Source organism: Dermacentor silvarum, chromosome 11 (genome assembly GCF_013339745.2).
Source record: "Dermacentor silvarum isolate Dsil-2018 chromosome 11, BIME_Dsil_1.4, whole genome shotgun sequence".
NCBI classification, from domain to species: domain Eukaryota; kingdom Metazoa; phylum Arthropoda; class Arachnida; order Ixodida; family Ixodidae; genus Dermacentor; species Dermacentor silvarum.
In genome coordinates, this window is record NC_051164.1 from 75,463,710 (window position 1) to 75,487,852 (window position 24,143).

General features: G+C 45.1%; 1 protein-coding gene across 1 annotated transcript; it reads left to right on the forward strand.

Annotated features, from left to right (window-relative positions):
- Positions 1-237: 237 nt before the first annotated feature.
- Positions 238-20,024, forward strand: LOC119433810 (transcriptional adapter 3). The gene is made up of 5 exons (XM_037701070.2): positions 238-899; positions 1,914-2,063; positions 4,332-4,513; positions 7,440-7,719; positions 19,552-20,024. The coding sequence occupies exons 1-5, from the start codon at positions 561-563 to the stop codon at positions 19,837-19,839; spliced, it is 1,239 nt and encodes a 412-aa protein (XP_037556998.1). The 5' UTR covers positions 238-560; the 3' UTR covers positions 19,840-20,024.
- Positions 20,025-24,143: the final 4,119 nt, after the last annotated feature.

The window sequence follows — 24,143 nt, forward strand, 5'->3', positions numbered from 1 at the left end:
GGGCAGAAGCCATCTCGAAAGCCAAAATTTTGCGTACTGCTGTGTTGGTTTAGTTTGTGCTCTTTTTTTGTTTAACAACTAACGCAAGAGCAAACACTCTTGTCGGTCAAAAAAACCTTGATGAACAATTACGTCTAACTGCCGTTTTCTAGTTTTCATGGGGGAAGAGGTTTCACAGGTGGCGCTGCTTACATTTTTACTTCAATACGCGTCTACTGACAGCGCATATAGCGCCTACATTGTTTTCTGCCTGTCATGGCGGACGTTAGTCGTTTTCGGGCCGCTGCGTGAGACGTGACGCGTCGTTCTCTCTTTCACTACGAAAGTTGCCATCAGAAGGCTTTACACCGCCAACATTTGTGACCTGCTACCGGTTCGAAAGTGCACAAATGGCCAACGTAGAAGGAGGAGACCCGTGAGCTGGGTGAACACAGTGCGTTGCAGCGGTGCCCGCGTTTTCTTTAGGAGTGGTGTGGAGACGCCGTAAACGCATCGCCGCTTCCGCGTTTTTTCATAATCACTTGTGGCACTGTTGTTTGTTGTGACGTAGAAGTGCGCTCATGAAGGGCAAAGGCAAAGGTTCCGAGGAGTGTCCGTTGCAGTTTCCAGACGTGAGTCCGGTGGACCACGTTCAGGAATGCCCCCGGTACACGGCAATCGCGCAAGGAGACGCTACGCTCTCTCTCGAGGACTTGGAGCCGTTGCAGCTCGAGCTCGAGACGCTTCTGGTGTCGGTGTGCGAGAGGCGCCGGCGGTTGGCGCACGAGACGCAGCTGCTACTTTCGTGGCAAGAGAAAAAGATTCCCGTCACCGGTAGTGGCACACCGTCGGCACCGGGAAAACGTAGTCGAGTATCGCCTGATGGCAAGCCGTCGAAGAAGTTCAGGGACGGTGGAAAGGTAAGCAGTGCGCTTTTAGGGATATATAGGGAATGGCTGGCGGCCAGAGGGCGGCACTTTCGAAAGCGCGTTTCGGCTGTGCGGCGATTGTGTACTTAAAGGGCGGTTTCGGCGCTTTTGGTGCGCGTGCTTAAATTCCTTGCACACTGGGGACATTAATGTGTGGCAGATTTTGGGGAATGTCTGTCTTGTTAGCAAGGTTATCAATCAGTGTTTAATTTACCAAACATTTTACCTCTGTTAAAATGCAGGTAAACGTTGTCTCTCATTTATAAAACCCAGCATTATTTTTAATTTAGCGCATCAACCAGTCAGAAGACAAAAGTTGGTTCTTTTTGTGCGGTCTCACATGATCACTTTGATAGAATCACTTTGGTAAGCGCATTGCGCAGCCACCCGACACAGAACTGAGGAACATGAATGTTGCAGAGAAAGTTGCACACTTGCCAGGCGGATTCGACTTTCTTGGCTATTTATGTTTAGTAATACGTTACGACGTGGTCGTTGGACTGCTGCGGTTTCATAGGCCATGCAAAAGCCTGTGAGAACTATGGTAGTTCTTGTTCCAGTCCCATATAAATAAATTCCGTTTATCGGGAGTTTATTATATTTTACTTGGGGCCAACCGAAGACGATGACTATTGACTATTGTTCGCACACATCAGATTGCATTCTTGTTTTTACCAATCAAAACCTGTTTTTGTTTTACCTAACTGCAGTTTTCAGTCATTCCACTATAGACCATTGCCATCATAGAGCTAGTTTAGACGTGTTTACAGCGGTTAGGTTGTGCAGCATGAAGGAAATGGTCATACCAGCTCCATGCCTTTATTCTCCTTCCGAGCGCAGCGGAATGTCTGAATCACTCTATTGAAGAGCTCAATGACTGTGCCGGAAAGATTCTGCTCTTATTTGCGCCAATGTCCGTCCTTTAAAAGAACTATCAGATATAGAATGTGCATTTTTGCTTTGTGTGCATCTTCACTGAAATGACGTGTCGACCCTATTTCTCAGGTTTTCACGGGTGGGCGGCCACCACGCAAGCAGGTAGCATCAAGCTCATCTACATTGGCCACTGGTGTCACCACTGAAGAAGGGCCGTCAGTTGCACGTAATGATGCGCCAAACCGTTTTTGGGCTTCTCTGGAACCTTACTGCGGTCAAGTAAGCCTGCTTTTGTGTTATATGCCTACCATCGTAATAGACTGTTTTCGTGAGACTTTCACTGATCGGGCACAGTTTATGATGCTTAGTCCCACCACCTCACTGCTATGTCTGGATGATGAATGGTTATCTTGGGAGGTGTGCTAAGGTTGACATAGTTAGGAATTTTGATAGCGTGTCACCGCTTGAACTTTAGAACTTTGTTGGGTAATTTTTTCTTGCATTTGCATGGTGCATGCACACACACAAAAAAAGTGCACTTTTTTCTTTGGTACTTGACAAATGTGACTTATTGAAGCATAGTTGCCAGTCATTCCACTATAGACTACTGCGATCATAGAGTCAGTATTACTAACTTTATGGATATTAAATAACTCTGGATAATGAGTTGGGCGAGAAAGTGACAACCACAAAAGCGCTGCCATGTGCCATTTTAATTGTGGCAAATTGAATTACTACTCTTATAATGGATAAAATTAATTTGATTCTAGTTATAATGTAAAAATAAGCATCTGTATGCATCACGTATGTGTGGGTTCTGCGTAAGGTTCATTCCGTAAATTCTGAGAAAGATCGGATTCTATTTAAATATGGTTGTGCATGAGAGTATGCATTTGCATGTGCCTTAAGTAGATGGCATCATCGAAGTGCACAAAGCTCAGAATTGCAAGCCTCGATTAGTCTCGTCTGAATCACATCTCATAGTCTGCACTCGCTGTTGACTCATACTGAGAACTTAATTTCCCCATGCTAGCTGCGACAAAAGCAAGTTCGTCTAATGCCTGAAAACTTTCTTGTTCTCTCTCATTATACCGGGTGTTCAAAATTAAGCTTTACGGAATTTTTTAAAATCGCCTGTGGCAGGTAGCATAATTCTTATTGAGCTGGGTTATTCAATGAGGCAGACATTATTAGCACGAGAAATTGAAACACATTCAACTAATTAACAAAATCCACTAATTAACTTCTTAGTTAATTACTTTATGACACACATTGCAATTTACGAATTGTAACCGGCGAGCTTGCAAGACGCATCCACTTGACTTCCAGGATGACACTAGTTTTGAGATATCATTTCTCAAAGTGTGGGATGAAATACATGGGCGTTCCAGTCACTTTTTTGCTTCAATGTATAAAACAGCATTTTGGTAAAAAAGTAAGTTGAACAACAGTGCATTTTTACGGCGAGTTTGATGGTGCATATATCCAAACTAGTGTCATTCTGGAAATTCATTCCAAGTGGATAATTGCCCGACAAGCTCACTGGCTACAATTTGTAAATTGCAATATGTGTCTTAAAGTAATTAACCAAGAAGTTAATTAGTGAATTTTTGTTTCGATTTCTCGTGCTACTAATATCCGCCTAATCGACTAACCCAGCTAAATAAGAATTGTGCTACCTGCCACAGGCGATTTCTAAAAATTTTGTAAAACTTAAAAATGAACACCCTGTACAATCACGTTGTGTAGTGTTGTTCTTTGCTTGAGCTTATGAGAGTGAGTGGTCTTATGGCAAACTGCCACTTTTGGTCGTGTGTACTTGAATTTTGTCCCACCCTGGAGAATTATTCACCTGTGTTCGTTGCAATCTTTCTTTGCTGTATAAATAGCCATAGATTCAAATGCTCTCTTGTTACTATGCGTTGTAAATGCGTTGTAATGTGTAATGTTACTAATTAATTAATTAAATTCTGGTATTTTACATGTCAGAACCATGATCTGATTACGAGTGACGCCGTAATGAGTGGGGACTCTGGATTAATTTTTACCAGCTGGTGTTCTTCTATGTGCACCTTAATCTAAGTACACGAGCTCTCTTGCATTTCACCCCCATCAAAATGTGGCTGCGGCAGCTGGGATTGAATCCATGACCTCGAGCCCAGTAGTGCAACAGCTTAGCCACTAAGCTATCGTGGCGGGTCCTCGTAATATGACTGAGGCTTTTAAAAATAGTTTCTATGTATTGGAGGGCATCCTTGGCTTCAAGGCCTTGCAAGGGCATTACCAAAAGGTTAAGCCTTTTCATAAAGCGTTCCTTGTATATTCCAAGACCATACATGGTTTGTATTGACGTCGTCATGGCAGCTGTCTTGATCTGCTAGCACGTGTCGAAGCTGCATATACAAGCGTGACAGGCGCGACTTGCGCTGAGTGTCAAATTGATAACAGTGACAATCGGGTGAAAAAAAGCCTTGATATGGAAAACCAATTTGTCTGCGCTTCCACATTCCAGCGTTATGTTGTTTCTCGTCTGTGGCCACTTGGCAGGTGACAGCTGAGGACGTACGTGCCTTGGAAGAGCTGATGCGTGCCCGTGAGGAAGAAGCCTCGGAGTACCTGAAGGTGCCAGCCCTTGGCCGTCACTATGCCCAGCGGTGGGCGCAGGAGGACCTTCAGGAGGAACAAACGCAGGGGGCACGAGCCACAGGTGGTGGAGCCCAGGGAGCAAGGTGCTGTGCAGGGCTTGTTCTTTAACCCTTTGCAGTCATGAAAATATGCAATCAAACCTTGTTATAATGTGCATCGGACACGATAATACCCTCATTACGTTGAATATCCTGAACATTCCTCCAATATTGATAGACGCGTTATAAGATGTCTGAAATTTGCACCAGACACACTCGCCAAGGCCGGGGCACATCAAAATTGCATGTTGGTGGTTGGACGTACGCAGCTATGGTGTACAGCGAGGTTCAAGTTTTACCTTTAGATTTTTATAGTGTAGATGGTACACTTCATATTTTTCTTATAATTATACACCAATATTGCAACTTATAATGCAGGAATGATGACGTATCAAAGGTAATTTTAATACACAGGTGTCTATGAATCCTTTGCTGGGACCAGGGGGTTATTCTGGAAGAGTCCTACCTATTGGACTGTCCATTTCGGCCGCTGCTGATTGGCTGGAGCTGCACTGGTGAGGAGAAGACAGGTGCCCCCAGCCAGTCTCCTTCTCGCTCGTACAGCTGCAGCCAATCAGCGAAAGCCGAAATGGACAGTCCACTAGGTGGACTCTTACAGAATACTTCCCCCCCCCCCCCCCCCAGGTTTCAGCGACGTTCTACCTGGGAAAATGTATGAACGAGGAATGTATCAGCGGTGTTCTACTGTACATACATTTTTCTTGTCTTGACCATGGGACTCTTTGAGAATGCTTGTTGTTACCTTTTTTTCATTCTATGACGCATGTTAAAGGGGCCCTGAAACACTTTTTGAACTGATCATAGAATGGCCTCGCTATTAAAGGACGTCATCCCACGAATCTCGTGCCGGAAAAGTTTTCGAATCCTTCAGCTATAAGTGGAGTTATCGCAGCGATACCTGGTTTTCTCTCTCTTTTCGTCTCCGCTAGTGTGCTCGAAGCTACACAGCTTAGAAGCCAAAAGTTGAGTGTCGCGGTGGCAAAAGAGCTCGTCGCAGCACCCCATGGTGGCCGCGGTAGACTATGCTATGCAGCACACTGCTGCCAACTGGGAGGCCAAGTGCTGCAGATGCAGCTATGTCTAATGCGAAGATAAAATGATTTTTCTGTCTTTTTGAAATTGTGGACATACATATTTTTCATTTAACTCAAAATTAGCAATTATGTATCACTGAGAATGTTCTCGCGATCACGAAATAGCCAATAAGCGTTGGTCGGCCAACTGCTTTCAATGACGACATTGCATATCTGAGAGCAAGCATCTGTTGATGGCTTTTGACACAAGAGCGTAAATTCCTGCTGCATGCAGTGCAATAATATTTGGCTCACATGTTGACAGGAGCCTCGTTGACAGATCGTTAGCGTTTCCTTACTATGTTCAAAAAGTGTTTCGGGGCCCCTTTAAGTTTTCTTGTATGGCAGCATGCCCTTAATGCAATTGAGTGCCTATCATTCAGCACTAACACAGTTGATTGTGTCCAAGCTCATTGTCCAAGCTCATTGAATAAAAGTGTCTCGCTTCAGCACGCAGGTGTAAATAATACCTATTTTGCCAACATTTGTAGAGTAATACTAACTATAGCCCTATTTTCACTGTTATATACCTGTGATTCTGTAGTTTCCAAGGTGCAATAAGAGCCTCAATCCAAGGAGGAAGCTTTGACTGAGGGCCAACTCAGATTTCTCTATTCAAATGCGTGTAAAATGCAGGAATGCTCTTATGAGACGACTACTGTACCAATTTGAATGAAATGTGTTGCATTTGAGAGAGAAAAATTCTAGTGACTAGGAAACAAAATTTTATTTCTGTCTGGCAATTTTTTACAGAAATTCCCGAAAATTGGTAACTTAAAAAAATTTGAGTGTAATGTTTACAGATTTGTAACTCTGCACCAAAAACAGATATTGCCAGTTCTGTAAACTACATGTGCTAGAGCATTTAAAGCAAGCAGATTTGATATATGAATTTACAGCTTACGTAAAATTGTTACCATGTTTAGAGGGTTTTGCAAAAGTCCTACTCAGAAATTAGTGGCATATTTCAGAGCAGTGTGTATGCATAAATTTTGTGAGTTTTAGATGCATTATTAGGTGCAGTTCACAGAATTGTGATAACACTTTTTATTGGTGAGTTATAGAGTTGCAAACTTGACAGTACAGCTTTTTGAAAATTTTCAAAAAATATTTCAGAAAGAATGCCTGGCCTAAATGAAAAAATCTGCTTCCTACAGTCACTAGATTTCAACCTTTTCTTTCGAATGCGGCAAACTTCTTCAAAATCAATGCAGTGGTTGCTGATAGAAAAAGGTTTGTTCATCTCTGCGTAACTCTAGCTCCCAAGCTAGAGCTTCCTCTTAAGTACGCTTTAATGTAAAAGCATGGTGAGGAAATGCAAAAATTTTAGGCCATTAAAACCTTCATGCCATTGCAGTTGCCAGGATTACGTTTTAGGTTCTTTAGATATGGCTTACAGTCAACAAATGCGTGTAGTTGTGAATCACTAGCTGTGCTGTTCTCCTGCCGAGTATGAGGTGATCATTTTTTATTCCCGGCCGCCACAGCTGTATTTCACTGGTAGCGCAATAAAAACATAAAGTGTGTTGAGGATGCACTGTGGCATCCCTTATACCGTCTCCAGCTTGTCATTATTGTCAGTACCTTCTTGACTTATTGCCCACTGGGCAGGTTTTGGACCTAAGACATTAACTCAAAACAGCGCAGTCTAGTGCCGGACATGAAAGTGATTGGGCCTAAGACAAACTTGCGTGAATGCCCGATTAACCCGTGCTCTAGTTAAGTGCATATGAAAGTTCTCCAATCATGCGTGGCAGTAAAAAAAAAAGTATACACAGGTAAACATCATGAATTGCTACTGTTGTGTTCCACGTTCAGAAAGGTGCGTCATTTTGATGCTGAAGCTTGAAATTGCACTTCTGGTGTGTTGAACCCAGGTCGCCACAGCAGACGAAGGGCAGCCTCAACTGCGACACGCCATCATCGGGCGGCAACAACAGCAAGGGAGGCAGTGGTGGGGAGCCCCTGGGAAGCCTGACACAACGGCTTGTCTCTTGCCTGCTGGAGGAGAACCTCTTGTGCCCTCCCCTGGAGGAAAACCAGCTGGGTCCCCCACTTGGTCCGAACCCTGGCCTCGCTCAGCAGCTGGAGCGACGTGTGCGACGAGAGCTTCGCGAGCATGGCCTCCTGACCGAGACTGACAACCCAGATGACCAGGTTGGCATCAGATATTTCATCATCACCAGCCCAATTAAGTTTTCCGCAGTCGTCACACTTCCGAAATTCCTTACTTTCTCCACGTTTCAAAACTTCTGCTTGTTAATTAACCAAATGTATGTTGGTCTGCTGATTTCTGTGTCAGCTGCAGGCTGAAGATAAAGCCCATGTCCACTATAAGCTGCACTTTCTGGAGCACTACATGGACACTGCCGAAGTACCACTGATGCGATCTGTGTTTGTGCCCCTTTCTCATGTATTGCGAAGCCGTGCCAGACATTTTACACAATGACACAGGGGCCATTGCTGGTCAGCCACGTTGTAAGGTCCATACTTCGTTGTGGCAGCAGCGGCTTATGCCTTTACAGCATGAGGTGATTTAATGCTCATTGAATTAGTGGCAATGAAATAGTATTTCATTGAATTCTGCATGAGTACTTCCAGCTGCAATCAAAGTGGGCACCGCTTGGTGTCGTGAAATTTAATCAATTTCAGTAAATATTTGATGCAGAACCCTGAGAAATGCAACCCTGGACATGAACATTGACAGTGAGCACTGTTTTGAGAGTGTTAGCAATGAATATAGAAAGGGCACTGCATTAGCTACCAGGTTGTTCTGCTGTTTAAGAGTAACCCTCATGCGGCATTCTGTCATATTACACTGAAGCTGCTGAAGAATTTGCAGTACCGTCACTTCAACCACATTGTGCATTCCAGATTCCTAACTTTTGTGTCCGAGCCGTTTAAACTAGGGGTGTGCGAATACTCGAATATACCAATACGAATCGAATTGTAGCTTCGCAAATTGAATCTTAAGTATTCGGTTATTTGAATATTCCATATATTCAGCGAGCCTGGTTGGCGGGTAATATGCGAAACACATTTCATTTCTACTGTTCCCTCATGGTCTAGCGCACAGACTCTAAATACACAAAAAGTTTGAATGCCGTGAACCTGATAGCATGCAGATTTAATTGTGGTCTTGACACAGCTGAACTGTGAAACTCAACTAAAACAGCCTTTTGTTTGCGCCGCTCGCACAGGTTGCACCATGTCTCATTTTCTTCTCAAGTAAAAGTTGTAGTTACACTTGAGAGGAATTGGAGACCGCAATTCGCGAGCACAAAACAACCAAAGTGCGCTATTGCGAACTGCGAAACCGCGCACCACGGCGGGCTGTGTTGGCTGCGTCGCGTCGCTGCGTGGCCGGCGCCAGCGGCACTCGCGCCACCTCTCGGCCACAGAGCCAACCAATTTCTCTCCTGCTTTTGCAAGTGGAATAGAGGTGGCGCCAGTTTCTCTTCCCCCGTCTCCCCTGCGCGCTCCACCTCGTTGGCCGTTGGCGTCGTTTCGACGGGTGATCCTAAACCACCAAGTCCCTCGCTATCAAAAACCAAGCCGACGTGTTCTGCTCCCGAATTTCATCTGCATTATATATTCGAAAATGTAGTCCGACGATCCTGCTCTCGGTCAGGGGCGACATGACTGAAAGAACGAAGCCGTTTGGAAACATTTCGTAAAGAACTTGGCCCAAGAGGCAACATGCAAAAGCTGTGAAATGAAACTTCAAACACCATCGAGTACGACGCTGCCACTTGCGAACTATTTCAAGAATGAGCATTTTTCCTTGCACGGTGTGTTTTTGAGAGACAGCGGGAAGTAAGGAAGACCAGACGGTGCACAGCCGCTCATCAAAAGTGCGCTAAAGTCGGGCAAGGACTTATCGCAGCGCAAGAGAACGGCGATAACCACCAAGATTGCCCGAATGCTGGTTCTCGACCTTCAACCTTACATCTGTGTCAAAAATCAAGGTTTCAAAGAGCTGATGAACCACATTGTACAAGATACAAGATAGAGCCGTTGTACAAGATACCCAGCCGCACGACGTTTGTGAGGACAATCATCCCGGAGTTGTACAGAGACACAGTCACGGCTGTCAAGGAGAGAATGCATGCGGACTTCCAGGAAGGCATAGAGTCGATCTCGTTTACAAGTGACATGTGGACGTCGAGGTCTAACCAAAGTTACATCAGCCTCACCTGCCACTTCTTAACCTCCAACTTCGCGATGAGAAGCTTTGCATTGGACAGCTGGAGTGTGACCGAGAGCCACATTGCTTGCAACATCCCGGAGCACCTGCAAGCAATGATGGATAACTGGGAAGCTGTCACTGCAGAAAGTGCCAGTCTATGTGGTGACAGATAATACACGAAACTTCCGTGCGGCCCTTAGGGGCATTTCTTGCGTCCCAATGCAGTGTATGGGCCATACACTGCAACTAGCTATAAAAGATGCCAAGGAAGAAACAGCAGGAGTTCCTGCCATTCTCAAGAAGTGTCGCGCAATTGTTGGTCATCACAAACACAGTGCCCAAGCTGCGGCAAAACTGCAGGACTGCCAGCGACGGAGGGGCTCTCAGTTTCGTAACTTATTCAAGACGTGGAAACAAGATAAAACAGTGAGCATGACATGCTCTCTTGTCTTGTGCAGCTGAAAGAAGCCGTCTGTTTAGAGCTTGCCACCTCTGAGACAACTGTGGCCAACTTGACACCACAGGAGTGGAAAGCAGTGGCTGGGCTCGTCAAAGCTCTTGAACCAATTGCATCTCCGACCAAAGATCCTAGTGGCCAGAAGTATGCAACTTTGTTGTCAGTATGTAGTACCATTTCTCTATGGAACACAGATGGTCCTGAAAGACTGCATTGCAACTGATGATGACACCTCAGAGTTTGCAAGAAACTTGCTGAAAGGCATGAGGACAAGGTTTCCAGGGAAGGACGAGCTAAAGGAGTATGTGTTGGCAATCGCCTATGACCCAAGGTTTAAGAACCTCTTTTGTGCTCAAACGTCCAGGAAGCAAGGCTCTTGGAGCTTGCAAGAACTGAGTTGCAGAGCTCTCCAGGAGAAGCATCAAGTGAGTGTACTGAAGCGTCAGCATCTACAGCTCACAAGGAGCGCGTCAGCAGCATCTGGCGATGGCGCCGACTACGCCTTCGTCATCTTCGCCCATGGCTTCAGAGCACGTAAAGCCGTAGGCTGACGATGGTAAAGAAAGTCACCATCGTCAAGCAAGTTGAAAGCGGCTGGTCACAAGCTGATGTGGGCAAGGAGTTCGGAATTTTGAAGCAAACAGTTTCGGATTTCATGAAAAGCAAGTTGAAGATCTTGGAAGTGGCCAAAAAGTCAAGCGGGGTTCAAAAAAATGAGTGCGAGTCAGGGTGTTTACCCGAAGCTTGAGGAAGCACTCCTTGTGTGGCTGAATACCATGATCGCAAAGCAAATCCTGGTCTCGGGTTACATCTTGAAGCAAAAGGCAGAAGCTTTCGCGCGTCAAATAAACATCGATGACTTCAAGTTCAGTTATGGGAGGTTCGGAAATTTCTAGAATCGCAATCACCTCAAGTTTAAGAAGATGTGTGGGGAAAGCGACACTGTTAATGATTCAGCTGTCGCACAGTATCGGAATGGAAAGCCACAGTCTTTGTTGCAGCAGTTTGCGTCTGAGAACATTTTCAAATGTGATGAAACTGTATTGTTCTACAAAATGCTCTCAGAGAAAACGCTTGCATTTGTTGATGACTCCTAGCATGGCGGCGAACACAGCAAAGAATGGCCGACCATCCTCCTTGGCAACAACATTTTGGGCAGCAAGAAGCTTCCGATGCTCGTCATAGGGAAATCGAACAATCCAAGGTGTTTTAAGGGGCAACCCTACCTGTTCAGTACGAGGCCAACAAGAAGCCTGGATAACACAGCAGTTATTCGAAGTGTACATTCGCAAGTTGGACAGAAGGTTCGAACAGCAGAATCGAAAAGTTCTGCCGTTTGTGGACAACTGTGCTGCGCATGGCCGCATCAAAGACCTAAAGGCTATACAGATGGAATTTCAGTCACCGAACACCACAGCAAACCTGCAGCTGATGGACCAAGCTGAAGCTTCTGTCCAGGTCACGCATGCTCAACCACAGGGTGCTGTGCTCAAACAGCGGCAAAAGTTACACCGTTGACCTTAGGTCTGCTGTCGGCATGCTTGCAAGCTCGTGGAAGGAGGTTACACAAGAGACTCTTTGCAACTAGGTCATTCCATGCCAACTGATCCAGACTTCGCGCTCGACCATCTTCGATTTCTTTTTAAAAAAATCATGGCTTATTGCGTTACTTTGACAAACAATAACCCAGCTTGGTCTTGGCGAAAATTTTTCTTTCGCGCCGTGGCCGCCATCTTAAATTAATTAAAATTAATTCATTTATTTAAATTAAATTATTTAAAATTAAAAAATAAGCTTTTTTAACAATGACTAGGAAACTTTTTTCATCGTACATCTAAAAGAGATTGTTTTTCTTATACGTATACAGTGCAGTCCACTTATAACGATATCGAGAATAACGAGAAATCCGATCGTTATAACCGATCATCGCTATATCTGGACTGCCGAAAAAAAATTCCGAATATACCTTTGGGGGGGGGGGGGGGGGGCAGTCCCGAAACCGAAACTGCCACTTGCGATAAAAAAATCGACGTTGTAGAAAGTAGGCCGTGAAAAATAAAACTTTTATTTATACCTCTAAATAGCGTCTCAATCATTAGTCACGCTGAAATAGAAATCTGCACTTGCTTTCACGGAAGTTTCGGATTCACAACCGCCGTGTGCATCGCGTCCATCTGCTGCACGAACACTGGCGGCTATAATTTTGCATGCATGAATGTCAAATGTCACTGTTTCTGATGTCGTCGCCCTCGTCGCACAACGCCGCCGTTTGCCGTGACAAAGATCGCCCAGTTGGACATCTCTTTGTAGAACGAGGCAGCACTATTTGCACTCAAAAACTCCTCCATCCAAGCACCACCCATTACATCCTCAGTAGCGACGTGCTCCCAGAGTTCGGTAATAGAGATTTAGATTAGGGGGTTGCAAGCGTTGGGGCCCCTAATCTAAAACTCTGTAATGTCAGCGGCTTCCACCATGTTAGTTTCACCCATGGGGGTTTCATCCTGGCGTACACAGCCCGCCTTTTTCTTTGATCGGCATGGCCACTGCTTCTAGCCTTCATGATCCTGGCGCTCCCGGTTTTCATAATCGTCGATATCATCGACTGCGCAAGCTCGTACTTCTTCGAGTCTTGCAAAATCAGTTTCGTCTCCCGCTGCTTCCGTGGCGCAATTCCGCGCTCGTTGAGAGAGAGCGCTGCAGGGAGTGCAGGCGCCCCTCACGAGAGGAGGTGTTGCCCTCGCTTGTCGCCTTTCTTCCGCCCCCTCCTCGCACGACTGCTGGTGATGTGGGCGCGAAGTAGCTGGCACCATCTTGGGCACACTGCACCAACTTGCGATGCTCTCCGTGGCTTTCGCAATTGGCGCGCGGGCGGGATGCGCTGCGCGGTAATGGCGGCAGATACGAACTCGCGCAGGCAAACTTTTCGCCCCGTCTTGGTTAAGGACAATGTAGGAACGCAATTTTCACGATTATTCTTCATGAAAAACACCGCCCAGAAGCAAAATTTCAGTTGTTATATCCGATACGCGGTGAATTACATATTGTTATATATGGTTTTTTTCTCATAGCCCTAATGCATAAGTTGATACTCTTAGCTAGACTCATCGTTACAACCGATATATCGTTATATGTGGTATCGTTATATGTGGACTGCACTGTGTATGAACTTGAACTGAATTTGTTTTACTTTTGTTTAAATATAAAACATGGAAGAAGGTACATAAAGGTGGAAATTCGAACTTTTTTATAAAATGTTATGTTCTCACAGTAGTCATTCCAGCTATTTCTCCATGTTGTACAGAAGGCGAAGAAGCCGATAAAAATGTTTCAGAGATGAAAAAACAAAACGCGTGTGTGCAAAAAAATTCGCTTTTTGTGGCATATTCAGCCGTCAATTGCCAGGTGGTCCAAGTAAAAATATGAAAGATAGTAAGTTACACAGTACAATTCAATGGCATTTATTTCTGAAAGTTTAATTTCAACAATTTTTTTTTTAAGCGAGAAAATAATTCTGGAAGTTGAGTCCTTGTGTTCAACGCCAGCGTTGCTCTGTGCTTGCTTTTCGCTGCAGTGCACGTTAGAGCCGACGTCAAGGAGCCACATAAAACATACTGCACCGTGCTCCAAGTGGAAGCTCTTCATATTTTGCTTTTGAAAACTTCGCTGGCATGTTCATTCAGATTTCGTCGCTTTGAACTCTTGGGTTGCTGAGTATGATGTAAGTCCCGTATGCACCGTTGAGAGGGATAAAGCCTTGATGTGGTGAAACCTCCGTATTCCTTTCAATGGTAGCGCTCTTGCAAATTGCCTAGTGAGGTCAGCTTAATTTTGCTTAATAATTTCTTGGGCTAACCAGAGGGCTACGACACGCTTGATAGTTCTCTCCGCCCATGTAAACAGCTCATAGGGGGTCAGTATTTGATCTTTGTATGGCCTCTGGATACTTGCTCTTGCTCCCAAGTGCTTTACAGTTCCACCAAGGCCGTCGCAAGCGCTTTCGCCATGTGAGGTGGCAAAAAAATTCCATTCCGTTTAAAAATGGAAATCGTTTTTATGGTAGCAGAGGTTCACGACGTTCTTTTTATTCTTGTACTGAGAAGCCGCACCATCGGAAAAGTAATGAATTTTCTTAACTTCTGGGAGATCATTTTTCAACTTCTTCAGCACTTCTTTCTGAAATGACCAGACAGCGACTGTGTTGTGTTCTAGGCTGTCTGAAATCACAACAAACGACTGCACTGAAATGTCTGCATTGTTCTCTCGTGAACGGAAGTAAATGACAATTGGGTGCAACGTGGCCTGCATATTTACCTAGTGGTGTGATTGCGAGGCATCTTGAACAATAAAACTGTAGTTCTCTGCAAAGTTCATGAGTGCGATTGCCTCGTCTTTTTTAATGTTTGCTTTCAACTCTTGCAAGTACTTTGCTTGTTCCCTGCTAACAAAGTGATGAATTTTTAGGTGCTTGAGCATCTCCGCGAATTTTTCACAGGAGTCTTCTAGATTTAAAGTAATTGTCTCTAGCCGACACCGTACACCACTGATCCACTGTTGTACCTGCATAGTTTCTTCTTCGATTTCAAGGTGCAGTGCGTCCATGTCGTGCATATGCCCAGGTACTGACCATATAGAGAGTCTGCTTCGGGACGCACTGCACTTTGAACGGCTGTCTGCAACCGTCGGCAAAGCGGCGTAGGCACCCTTTTTTCTTGCGCAATGCATTGTTGGTCAGCGCGAAGAGCTCGCGGATGGAGCAAGAGCCATCCCGACGTCGGGCACGTTGGACCGCGTCAGGTTAGGTTGGCTGCGCCAGTGCGTCGAACTATAGACGCTGTTGTCGCCAACGTGACGTAACGCGTGTGCGCGCACGCGTGCGCTCACGCTATGTCGGTCTATATACGTGCCTTAATCGAGCGATTTTTGCAGCGAAAGCTATAGATGGCCAGGCGAAACAGAGAAAACCGTTCGCCACATGTTTCGATAAAGGCTTCCATTGGTTGCGCCGTCAGTTACGCCGTTTTCTACATCGCACCCAAGCGTGCGCGCCATTGGCAGTGCCGTTAGTGATGTCGTTCTCTGCGTCGTACCCAACCACGCGCGCCATTGGCTGCGCCGTCAGTGAAGTCATTCATCCCGTCGCAGCAGTGCTGCCGAAAGCGGGCATTGGTCCCGGTGAACGCGTTCCCGCCATTGCCATGTTGACGCTGCTCTGCCTGCAATGCCGCCTCCTCGGCTCGCCATTGTCACATGTGTTCAATATCTCAAGTTAGCTCGGTGTCGTGCTTAGCACCATCCTTCGCCATTGGTGCTTGCGTTCCACTAGAAACTCAAACGTGTAACCAATAATTGAGAAACGCTTCAATACAGCGTCGGGATTAACCCACTGCTAAACACCGGGGCCGCACGTTTCAGCTTCGCTGGTTAACCGTCTGTACAGAGTGCTTGGGCGGTGATTTTTTTTCTCTGACTTTTATTAGTTCGAATTTTGTATAATTAGAATTTTCATAGCATTCCCGCAGAATTCAAATTAACGAGCTTTTACTGTAAAACGGTGTTCACATTCCAGTATTCTTAAAGGGGTTCTGAACCACTTTTTAGCGAAGTAGAGAAAGGCAATTAAAGTTAATATAGAATATTTCAGAAATACTTTGCCGCAAGAACTACTTCAATTTCAGAAGAAGCAGAGTTATTCGCAATCAAACACAGCGTTTGCGGTGCTTCTGCTCCTTCTTTAACGCCTTGCGCTGCTAAGGCTATGGCCGAGCGGGGCATGCCCAAAATGCTCTGCCTTCTAAATGTCACCGTGGCGCGCAGTTGACATTTGATTTTAGATGTTTACGTAGACGCCACTGCTTCCAATTATGACGCCTACGACGCGAGCCACAGTACGCTTAGCCAGTGGACTCATGGCGGCGGCTGCGGTATCTGTGCTCCATAGCAAACTGCAGCTACATGCAACTGTAGTGTGTATGCGCAGCGCTAGCTTTATGCACGACAGGGCTTGAGTGCGTGATTGCGCTCAAATGCTAGAGTCTGACCATGCTAAGGGGTGCCGACCGGCTTTGTCCTTCGCCAGCTTCACCGACAGATGGTAGTCATTGGTCAGCGTTCACAAATTGCAGCATTTTGTGAGCTCATTCTACGTCGTCATCGCTGCTAGCCTTGTCGATATCGTCCTTATCGCTCTCATCTTCAAACAGTGCACTATATTCAGTATCATAAGCGCATTAGAGATGCTACACTTTTTGAAGGATGAAACATCCTCATGGTAGTGCACACAAAAAGCTTCTCTTGTTGCCCCCTCCAACGATGGGACATTTTTCTCATCGATGCCGAGGTCCTGCCCGGCTTGAACTTTTGACGATGCCTCTGCAGCTCGCGCAACTTTTCGTTTGAAAGCGGCATTATAGTGGCATCGCCTGTTTGGTGCCGTTACGATAACGGCACACCACACTCCGATACGACACAGGTCAAAATGGCGATGTTGCTCGTGTACTTCAGTTGGTTACTGGCGCAGCTAGTAGCGGCTGCGATACTGACTTTTCTAGGTGGCGCTAGCTATGCACCATGTTTATCAATTTCAATAAAAAATTGGCTCATTTTTTAAAATCCTCAAATCTAAGCCGACCCTAGAGTTTGGTATATGATTGTCTGAAAAAAACTATCGGCCTAAATTCAAATAGATACGGTAGTCTGCCAAGGCATCTATCCAGGAGCTGCCAGAAGTGAGCGCACGTCCGCAAGCATGTGTGTGGTCTCACCTGGCTATCTTTTTGATCGACGTCACCTATTGGCCAATAGCAGCCGCGTTTTCTGGACGTTTTATTTCGTCATTAAGCGTCCAGAAAAGAGTGGGAAACATGGCTTCTGTTGAAAAAGAGCTTTTGAGAGAAAGGTGACTTCGCACTCCACTTGCGAGCTCCACGCGTCGTGCACGACTGCCAAAACTTGGCTAAAATGTTCACAGCAGCGTACGCTATCCACGGACAATGTTTTTTTACCAAGCTCGAGGGGTGGTTCAGGACCCATTTAAAGTTAGCTAGTTTCTGTCATTACATAGTATGTTATGAAGTGTTGTTTATTAAAAGCATAAAGGGAGCATTAGAAACAAACAAGTAGTTTCTTTGCACGCACAGGGCTCTTCAGAGAGTGCAAATGGTTGCTGTGCAGCCAGTATGTATGGCTACCTGAGTGACGTAGCCTGCTCCACTACGCAAGTTTTATGTTTTATGTCTATTCTATGCCCGCAGGGGTGAAAATTTGCTGTAGATTTGCTTCAATTTTATGTTTATTTGAGCACAGTGGATGTTTTGATATATCTGAAAAGTATTAGAAAAGTATTTGCATTTACGAATAGTAAATATTCAATTCGTTATTCGGAAGTTTACAATAATCTCACACCCCTAAAGTGAAAGCGTGCGAGGGTCAGCCGAGAAGAATGGTGGCTTGATGAGCGCTGTCTTCTTGCGTGAGCAAGGGGAAAGGGGGGCAGGGGAACGAGCTTGATGTAACGCAGTCAAGCGCGAGGGGGGGGTGAGGCAGGTTGGTGTGCGGTCGCTTGTCTAGCATGGCCATGGCTGCGCACAGCTGTCAGCTCAGCTGAGCGCATACGCAACCCACGTGCCCTGTTTTAGAGGTAAATCTGCCGCGTCTGTAAATGTGGATGTGCCTAGATGGTATGCCATCCTGTGCGCTATGTTCCCGCGCATTTAATACTGGAGGTTGCATGATCTCAAGTTACCAGCGAGATGCATTGCAGCGAGAGGCAGACGAAGCATTCAATTCTCGCTGCCAGCGCTTTCCACGATAGCATCGTCCCACTGCGGGTAAATACTATTAGCCGCGGGGGTGGAGTGGTTACGGAACTGTGACTGGTTTTGATTTGTACCGCTGTGAAGATGTCGACACAGCATGAAACCGTAGGTTTCATCACCGAGTCGCAAATTCTACAAAATTATTCTTTTTTCTCTTCCAAGTGCTCTATAATTTTGAAAATTTTGTGGCCTCTTCTGTGCAAGAAAAGTCTATCGGCAACTGTACTTATTTGCATCAGAGGTTGAATTTTGCTATAACGAAGCTAAGTGCCAATTTTACCGACTTCGTTATCATCATCAGCCTATTCTTTGTCCACTGCAAGACATAAACTTTGTTATATTGGGGTTTAACTGTATCAAAATTACTTATGTCTTTATTATGCAAATAAATATAGATATAGTTGCCAATGGACTCTTCTTGCACGGGAGGGGCTGCAAGATGTATGGATTCTCAGTATTCCTTCGCGGCGGCAGTGAAATTTTATTATATTGAAATCCTGTATAAATCACTCCGTTATACTGAAGTTCGTTATATGGAGGTTTAACTGTACTATGCAGTCGCTGAGCCACAATTAGGACAATGTTGATCATATGGACAGCATCGCGACACCACCACTCTTCAGTGATGTCATGTATTAGGATGACCTAAAATTCGGACACCCTATTTGCAGTGCACTGTTCGGTAGCTTGTATTAAGTGTGCACAACTGCATGCTGATTCGGCTGCTTAGACGAACAGAAATAGGAATGCTTTTGTTTTGATACGTTGTCAGGGCCTATTTGAAATTGAAAGTAGCAAACGATGCTACTGCTATAGATAGCTATGGACTAGTCACCGACCGCGCCCTAACCGCAGGGCAAGCTAAACTGCTATGTTGCCGAGGCTGCATTTGTGTGTTTTTCATGTGCATCCAGTGTTTGCTTCATTACATATTAAATAGTAAAACAGTCTTTTGGCCATATTGTTCTCTGCTGAAATTTTGTCACTCAGAAATATGAAGGCTGCTTCAGAACACACCTACGCCAAACTAGTTGTAGGTGCCAGTAAAGGCCACAGTGAAGCAAGTGAAGTGCCGGTCATGACAGTTGCGAAGTAACTCACTTTTGTTCTGCTAGTGGAGCATGGTCAGGCGTGTTTGAAGTTACCAGGGGATGGAGGTTTGGTGCATGCATTAACGATGCTTTCATCTGGCTGTAGTGACATGACACTGGTCAAAATACAGACCAAGTCGCATGCAAGTGCTTGCAGCAGTGCATTGACAAGCTTTTCATTCCACTATGGTAGAATAAAAACCATTCTTTTGTGGTGAATCTTGTTTTTTAGACTCCCAATAATTTGGCCTAAAAGCCAGTATTGTCATTTGGTTACTTTATTTTTATTCCTTTGTAACATTACAGTAAATATTTATTATGCAGTGGTGAGGCAAAAGCTTTGTTCTATTTGTTTTCTGTGTGTGTCTACGTGTTGCACTGACGCAATTTGTTATTCACACTAATCCTGCATGGAACTGCGTTCTCTGACTTCAGGTCATGACAGAACTACGGAGATGCCAAACAGAGCTCCGGAGTATCAGCAATCGAAATGGAGCTCAGCTTAATGCACTTCTGAGGCGTGCCCGTGAGAGCCTGGCACAGCAAGAATTCAACCGGCGCTTACGGGTGGCGGACCATGAGCTTCTTGAAGCCTGGCGACGGTTGGCTCAGGCACGACAGCGCAAGAAGACCCCGTCCAAGAAGGACCGCGACATGGCTTCAAAGGCGCTACGTGATCGCCAAGCCCTTCTCAAGCAGCGACCTTCATCGGTGCCGCGATAAATTCCCATAAGGAAAGCGTCAGTGGCCTGTTGTTTAATTTGAACTGATGAATTGGACTGCCTTTATAAAACATTGCACTGCAAGAATGCCTGCTCAAAAAAGACCGCAGCTTAGCCAGCAATGATCCGTGCTACCGTCTTTTAGCAGGAGCCATTGTAAGTGCAACAGTAAAGTACCAGAAAGCCTTGTAACGAGCAAAGCAGCCACTCTTCATTCGACTACCTACAATTCGTAATTGGCATCATGGGCTTCTTGAGGCTATGAGAAGCTTCGAGGAAAGTGTGCAAGTTCTATGTGACAGTGTGAGTGCCATTCTAAAAATGGAACTTAGTTGCCCCAATGCTGCACAGCAGACAAGTTCTCAGGCTGCAGCCATCATCAGCACAACAGTTAACTCTCAAAAAGCATGACCAAGTGCACGTAAACTTAGGGCGAATACCACTGTTCAAGCTGTCCATGGATCTCCAATTGCTAAAAGGCAACAAAGGAACGTGTCTGCAAAATACGGAGCGGGCATCAAAACACGGACTTCACATGACGTAACTTCCAGTTATCACGGGACATTTTTTAGTCTTTTTATGTGAAACGTCATTCACATGTGGTTCATACTGTTAATGTTTCCCATGTTCATCGTCATCACTTTTTTTGGAAAGATATATAAAAGGCAGCAGTGCATTCAAGTCCACTGTATGTAGACTTGGATCTCTCATTTCTGCCAGTTCTCAGTCTGTACTCCTTATCGCCTCAAAACATTTGTATTATGTTGCATTATTGAAAGTTTGATTAAGTTAACTAAATAGCCTGACAGCTTCTTGGTGCCAACAACTGGTTTCTGAACTTATGAAAATACATTGTAGAACGCACAGTGATGCCAGAGTCGTTTCACTCAAGTCGGGGACAGATCGAGAATGCACGAAAGGCTGTGTATTGTACAGAGAACTGTGCTGTTTACTGTACAATATATAGTGTACCAGCTTTTCATTCCCCCAAACTGTAGTTTCTTTACCATTAGCTCAAGTGCAAAGTATAAATGAACAGCCAACATCAACAGCAGAAACATACACCCAGTAAAATAAGGTACTTTATACATCAAAAGTGGATTAGGAGGGATTATTTCACCTCTTGTCAGGAGAATCTCTTCCTCCCCTAGAGTGTGAATGCCACTGCATCCAAGAAGGTGCAACCCGAATGGACTCGTGTGTACATAATGCAGAAGTGAAATGAGTATAAACTTATCGATTTTAAGCATCAGCGGTCCGATTGAAGAACAATTCATTGCAACCGCTCCTGCTTCCGCCAGTGCAGTGATTCGCGGTGCCCGCAGTCCACAGCCAATGCTCGCACGGCGGTGCCACTGTCGCGAGAAAATGGCAGCTCCAGAGAACGGCTCTGAATTCTAGTCACTTGCAAGACAATCCTACTCCAGCACAGCAAGTTTTCACCACTAAGATAAGATGCTATTACTGCTTGCCTCTTGACCCAAAAGTTGAACTGAAGGTGCCACTAACAAATGCATGCATTGATTCTGCCTTTTTCATTGCGCTTTGACGCCACCTTGGTGTGCGCCGCGAGAAACAAAACTTGTAGGACGCTTAAGCTTCGCCTTTAAAGGCCAACTACAACAAAATTATACTTGGGCTAAATTGGCTATAAATGCTCAGCAATGTAATCTTAGCAAAGCCGAGGGGCTGGTAATGCGGTAGCGATGCGAAAATGGCGAACGTTGGACAACCGTACACGACTGCTGATCTCTTAGTTGACCAGGCGCGTGGCTCGCTCAACATGCGCAAGCTGATGGGTCTCTCTCTCTGGGCATGCTTTCTCGTTGCACACGTCGTTTGAGCTGCTGCAAGAATGCCGACACGTTGCGTGGCCGTCGAGGGCTCGAACACGTACTTGAAAACAAGCGATGGCTGTGCAGTACGGAACGTTGAGCAGAGGAAGGCTGAACATATTTTTCCTGTCCTGGCTTTCAGAGCGCAAGCCTGCGCCGCATCTCAGCAGGCAAGTGCGACGTGTACCAGCCAATGCGCACAAAGCATGTAAACTGCAGTTGACGAAGCTGCACAAGCTACATTTCAACAGCACAGTCACTTATACCCATGCAGATCAGCGCTTGGCATACGCTTTCTCAGGATGACTTATAGTCTCTACATCGGACGCGTCGAAGTAGACAAACGAAAGCCGTTCTGACGCAGCGCCGGAAACGCCGTCAGCAAGGACAACATGCTGTATTTGTCACGAAGGAGAACGCGACGCGGCAGGCATAGTGTAGATGCCGCTGCAAGCCATGCAGAGGAATTCGATGCCGCCAGAGCGAAATGGGCAAAACGCTTCCCGGCAGCTGCAGCTTATGTAACCGTAATGTTTACCGGGAAACGCTGGCGGTGAACGCTATGTACGAAGGCGAGCTTTCTGGTAGAAACATGGCCTCTTGGTGTGGGCCTATCCCGGAGATAGTGCACAGCCGCGCCAAGAAAAATTGCATCTTTTCAGGTTTCTGTTATTGTTTCGCACTTTTAATATTTCCGTCTGAGAAGATTTAACATAAAGGCATGCACTGTCGGTGTTTTGTTTCATGACATTTCTTCGTGGGCTGTCATTCTCAAAATTTTGAGGAAAACTTTGTCAAGAACGTAAGACAAGGTGTGAGCAAGTTTAGTGGTAGAATGGTGTGGCAATATAACCCGCATATACCACATGTCATATAGCGAGGTGTGGCATTCACATATACCCAACTATATTTTATTGCGATAGCAATTATATGGACACTTCAAGCGGATTTCTGCCGTCGCCGTGAGGTTCCGTATAAAGTCCAAGGGCGATAAAATCGTTGCTGTGAGCCATACATTAACGCAACAGCTACTGTTGGTTTTATTTCTGGTTTATTTTTGGTATTTTATTGTTACTAAACTGCACGGTCCTAAACAACACGCTCAATAGTGTACTGTATTGCTTTTTGTTAATTGTAGTGTTACCTGATGGCGAAGAAATATACTATATCGGTATTTTCTTGCTAATTAACTGCACGATCCTAAATAACATGCGCAGTAGCGCCTGTTTCAAAATCCAACTTACTTTCGGGCTCAAAATACTATGTTGATTGTAGCGCCACCTGGTGGCGAAAAAATAAACAATTTATTTGTATTTTTTTGCTACTAAATTGCATAGACCACGCTTAGGAGGGCCGATTTTAAAATTGAACAAGCTTTTGAGTCCAAATACGGGTTTTGTTCATTGAGGCGTCGTCTGCTGGCGGAGAAAAATTCACAGGGTCTCTTATGTTATTCCTAAGACGGCTTGAAGGTGAAAGCCCTAGTGCGGATGCACATGACGTACACATCCCCCTTAATTTGCTTAGTCTACTTCGCTTAGCCATCCCTCTTAATTCGCTTAGTCATCCTCTGAATTTATTTACTTATCCTCTTAATTCGCTTAGTAATCACCCTAATTTGCTTAGTGTACTTCACTTAGTCATCCCTCTTAATTCCAAAGGTCGTGGTTTCGACACCCACGCATAGTCGTGGGTTCAAGTGCCTTAATTAAATGTCTTAACTGTGCCTTAATTAACTTCACCTTCATTGACACCAAAGGTCGTGGGTTCGAGTGCTTTAACTCAATCCTAATTAACTGTACCTGAATTCACTTTGCCTTAACACCAAAAGTTGTGGTTCAACTCCCACCAAAGGTTGACGGCTCGTAGCCTTTTTTGTACCTTTCGTGTCGCCGACGCGTTTTCGCTCAAGGGACTGAACTGACGGATGAGACACATAAGGCTTTCGCCTTATACACACAAAATTGCCGCTCGAGGCTCTTCGAGTGTATTCGCTGGCTTTTTTCACGCTCGGAAAAACACTTTTATCTAGCATGTATCGAGCAACAGAAAGCTGTATCGTGAATTTTTCATGTTGCTCTACAGTTTTCTCATTGACACTTATAATCTAATTATAATATTTGAGAAGTTAATTAATTACTTAGGACTAATTATGTAATTGGGCGGAATGCAAGAAATAATCTGAGTATCTCCAAGCGACTGTAAACAACACTCCCTTGGTTCTGTCAAGCGACGTGGCATTTGCATATTTTAAAGGTTTGACTAATGTTACGTGGGACACTCTGTATACATGTACATGGCATAGTGAAGATGTAAAATTAGCTTTTCACGCTTCAAACATGACGTGCATTGGTTGGAATGCTTTATAAAAAGTTTTCGATGGAGTGAAGTTTGACAATAGGCCTTAATAAAGCAAAGTAAGATAACTTTTGGCAGAAATAAAATAATTTAAGGTGTTGTTCCCATTTTC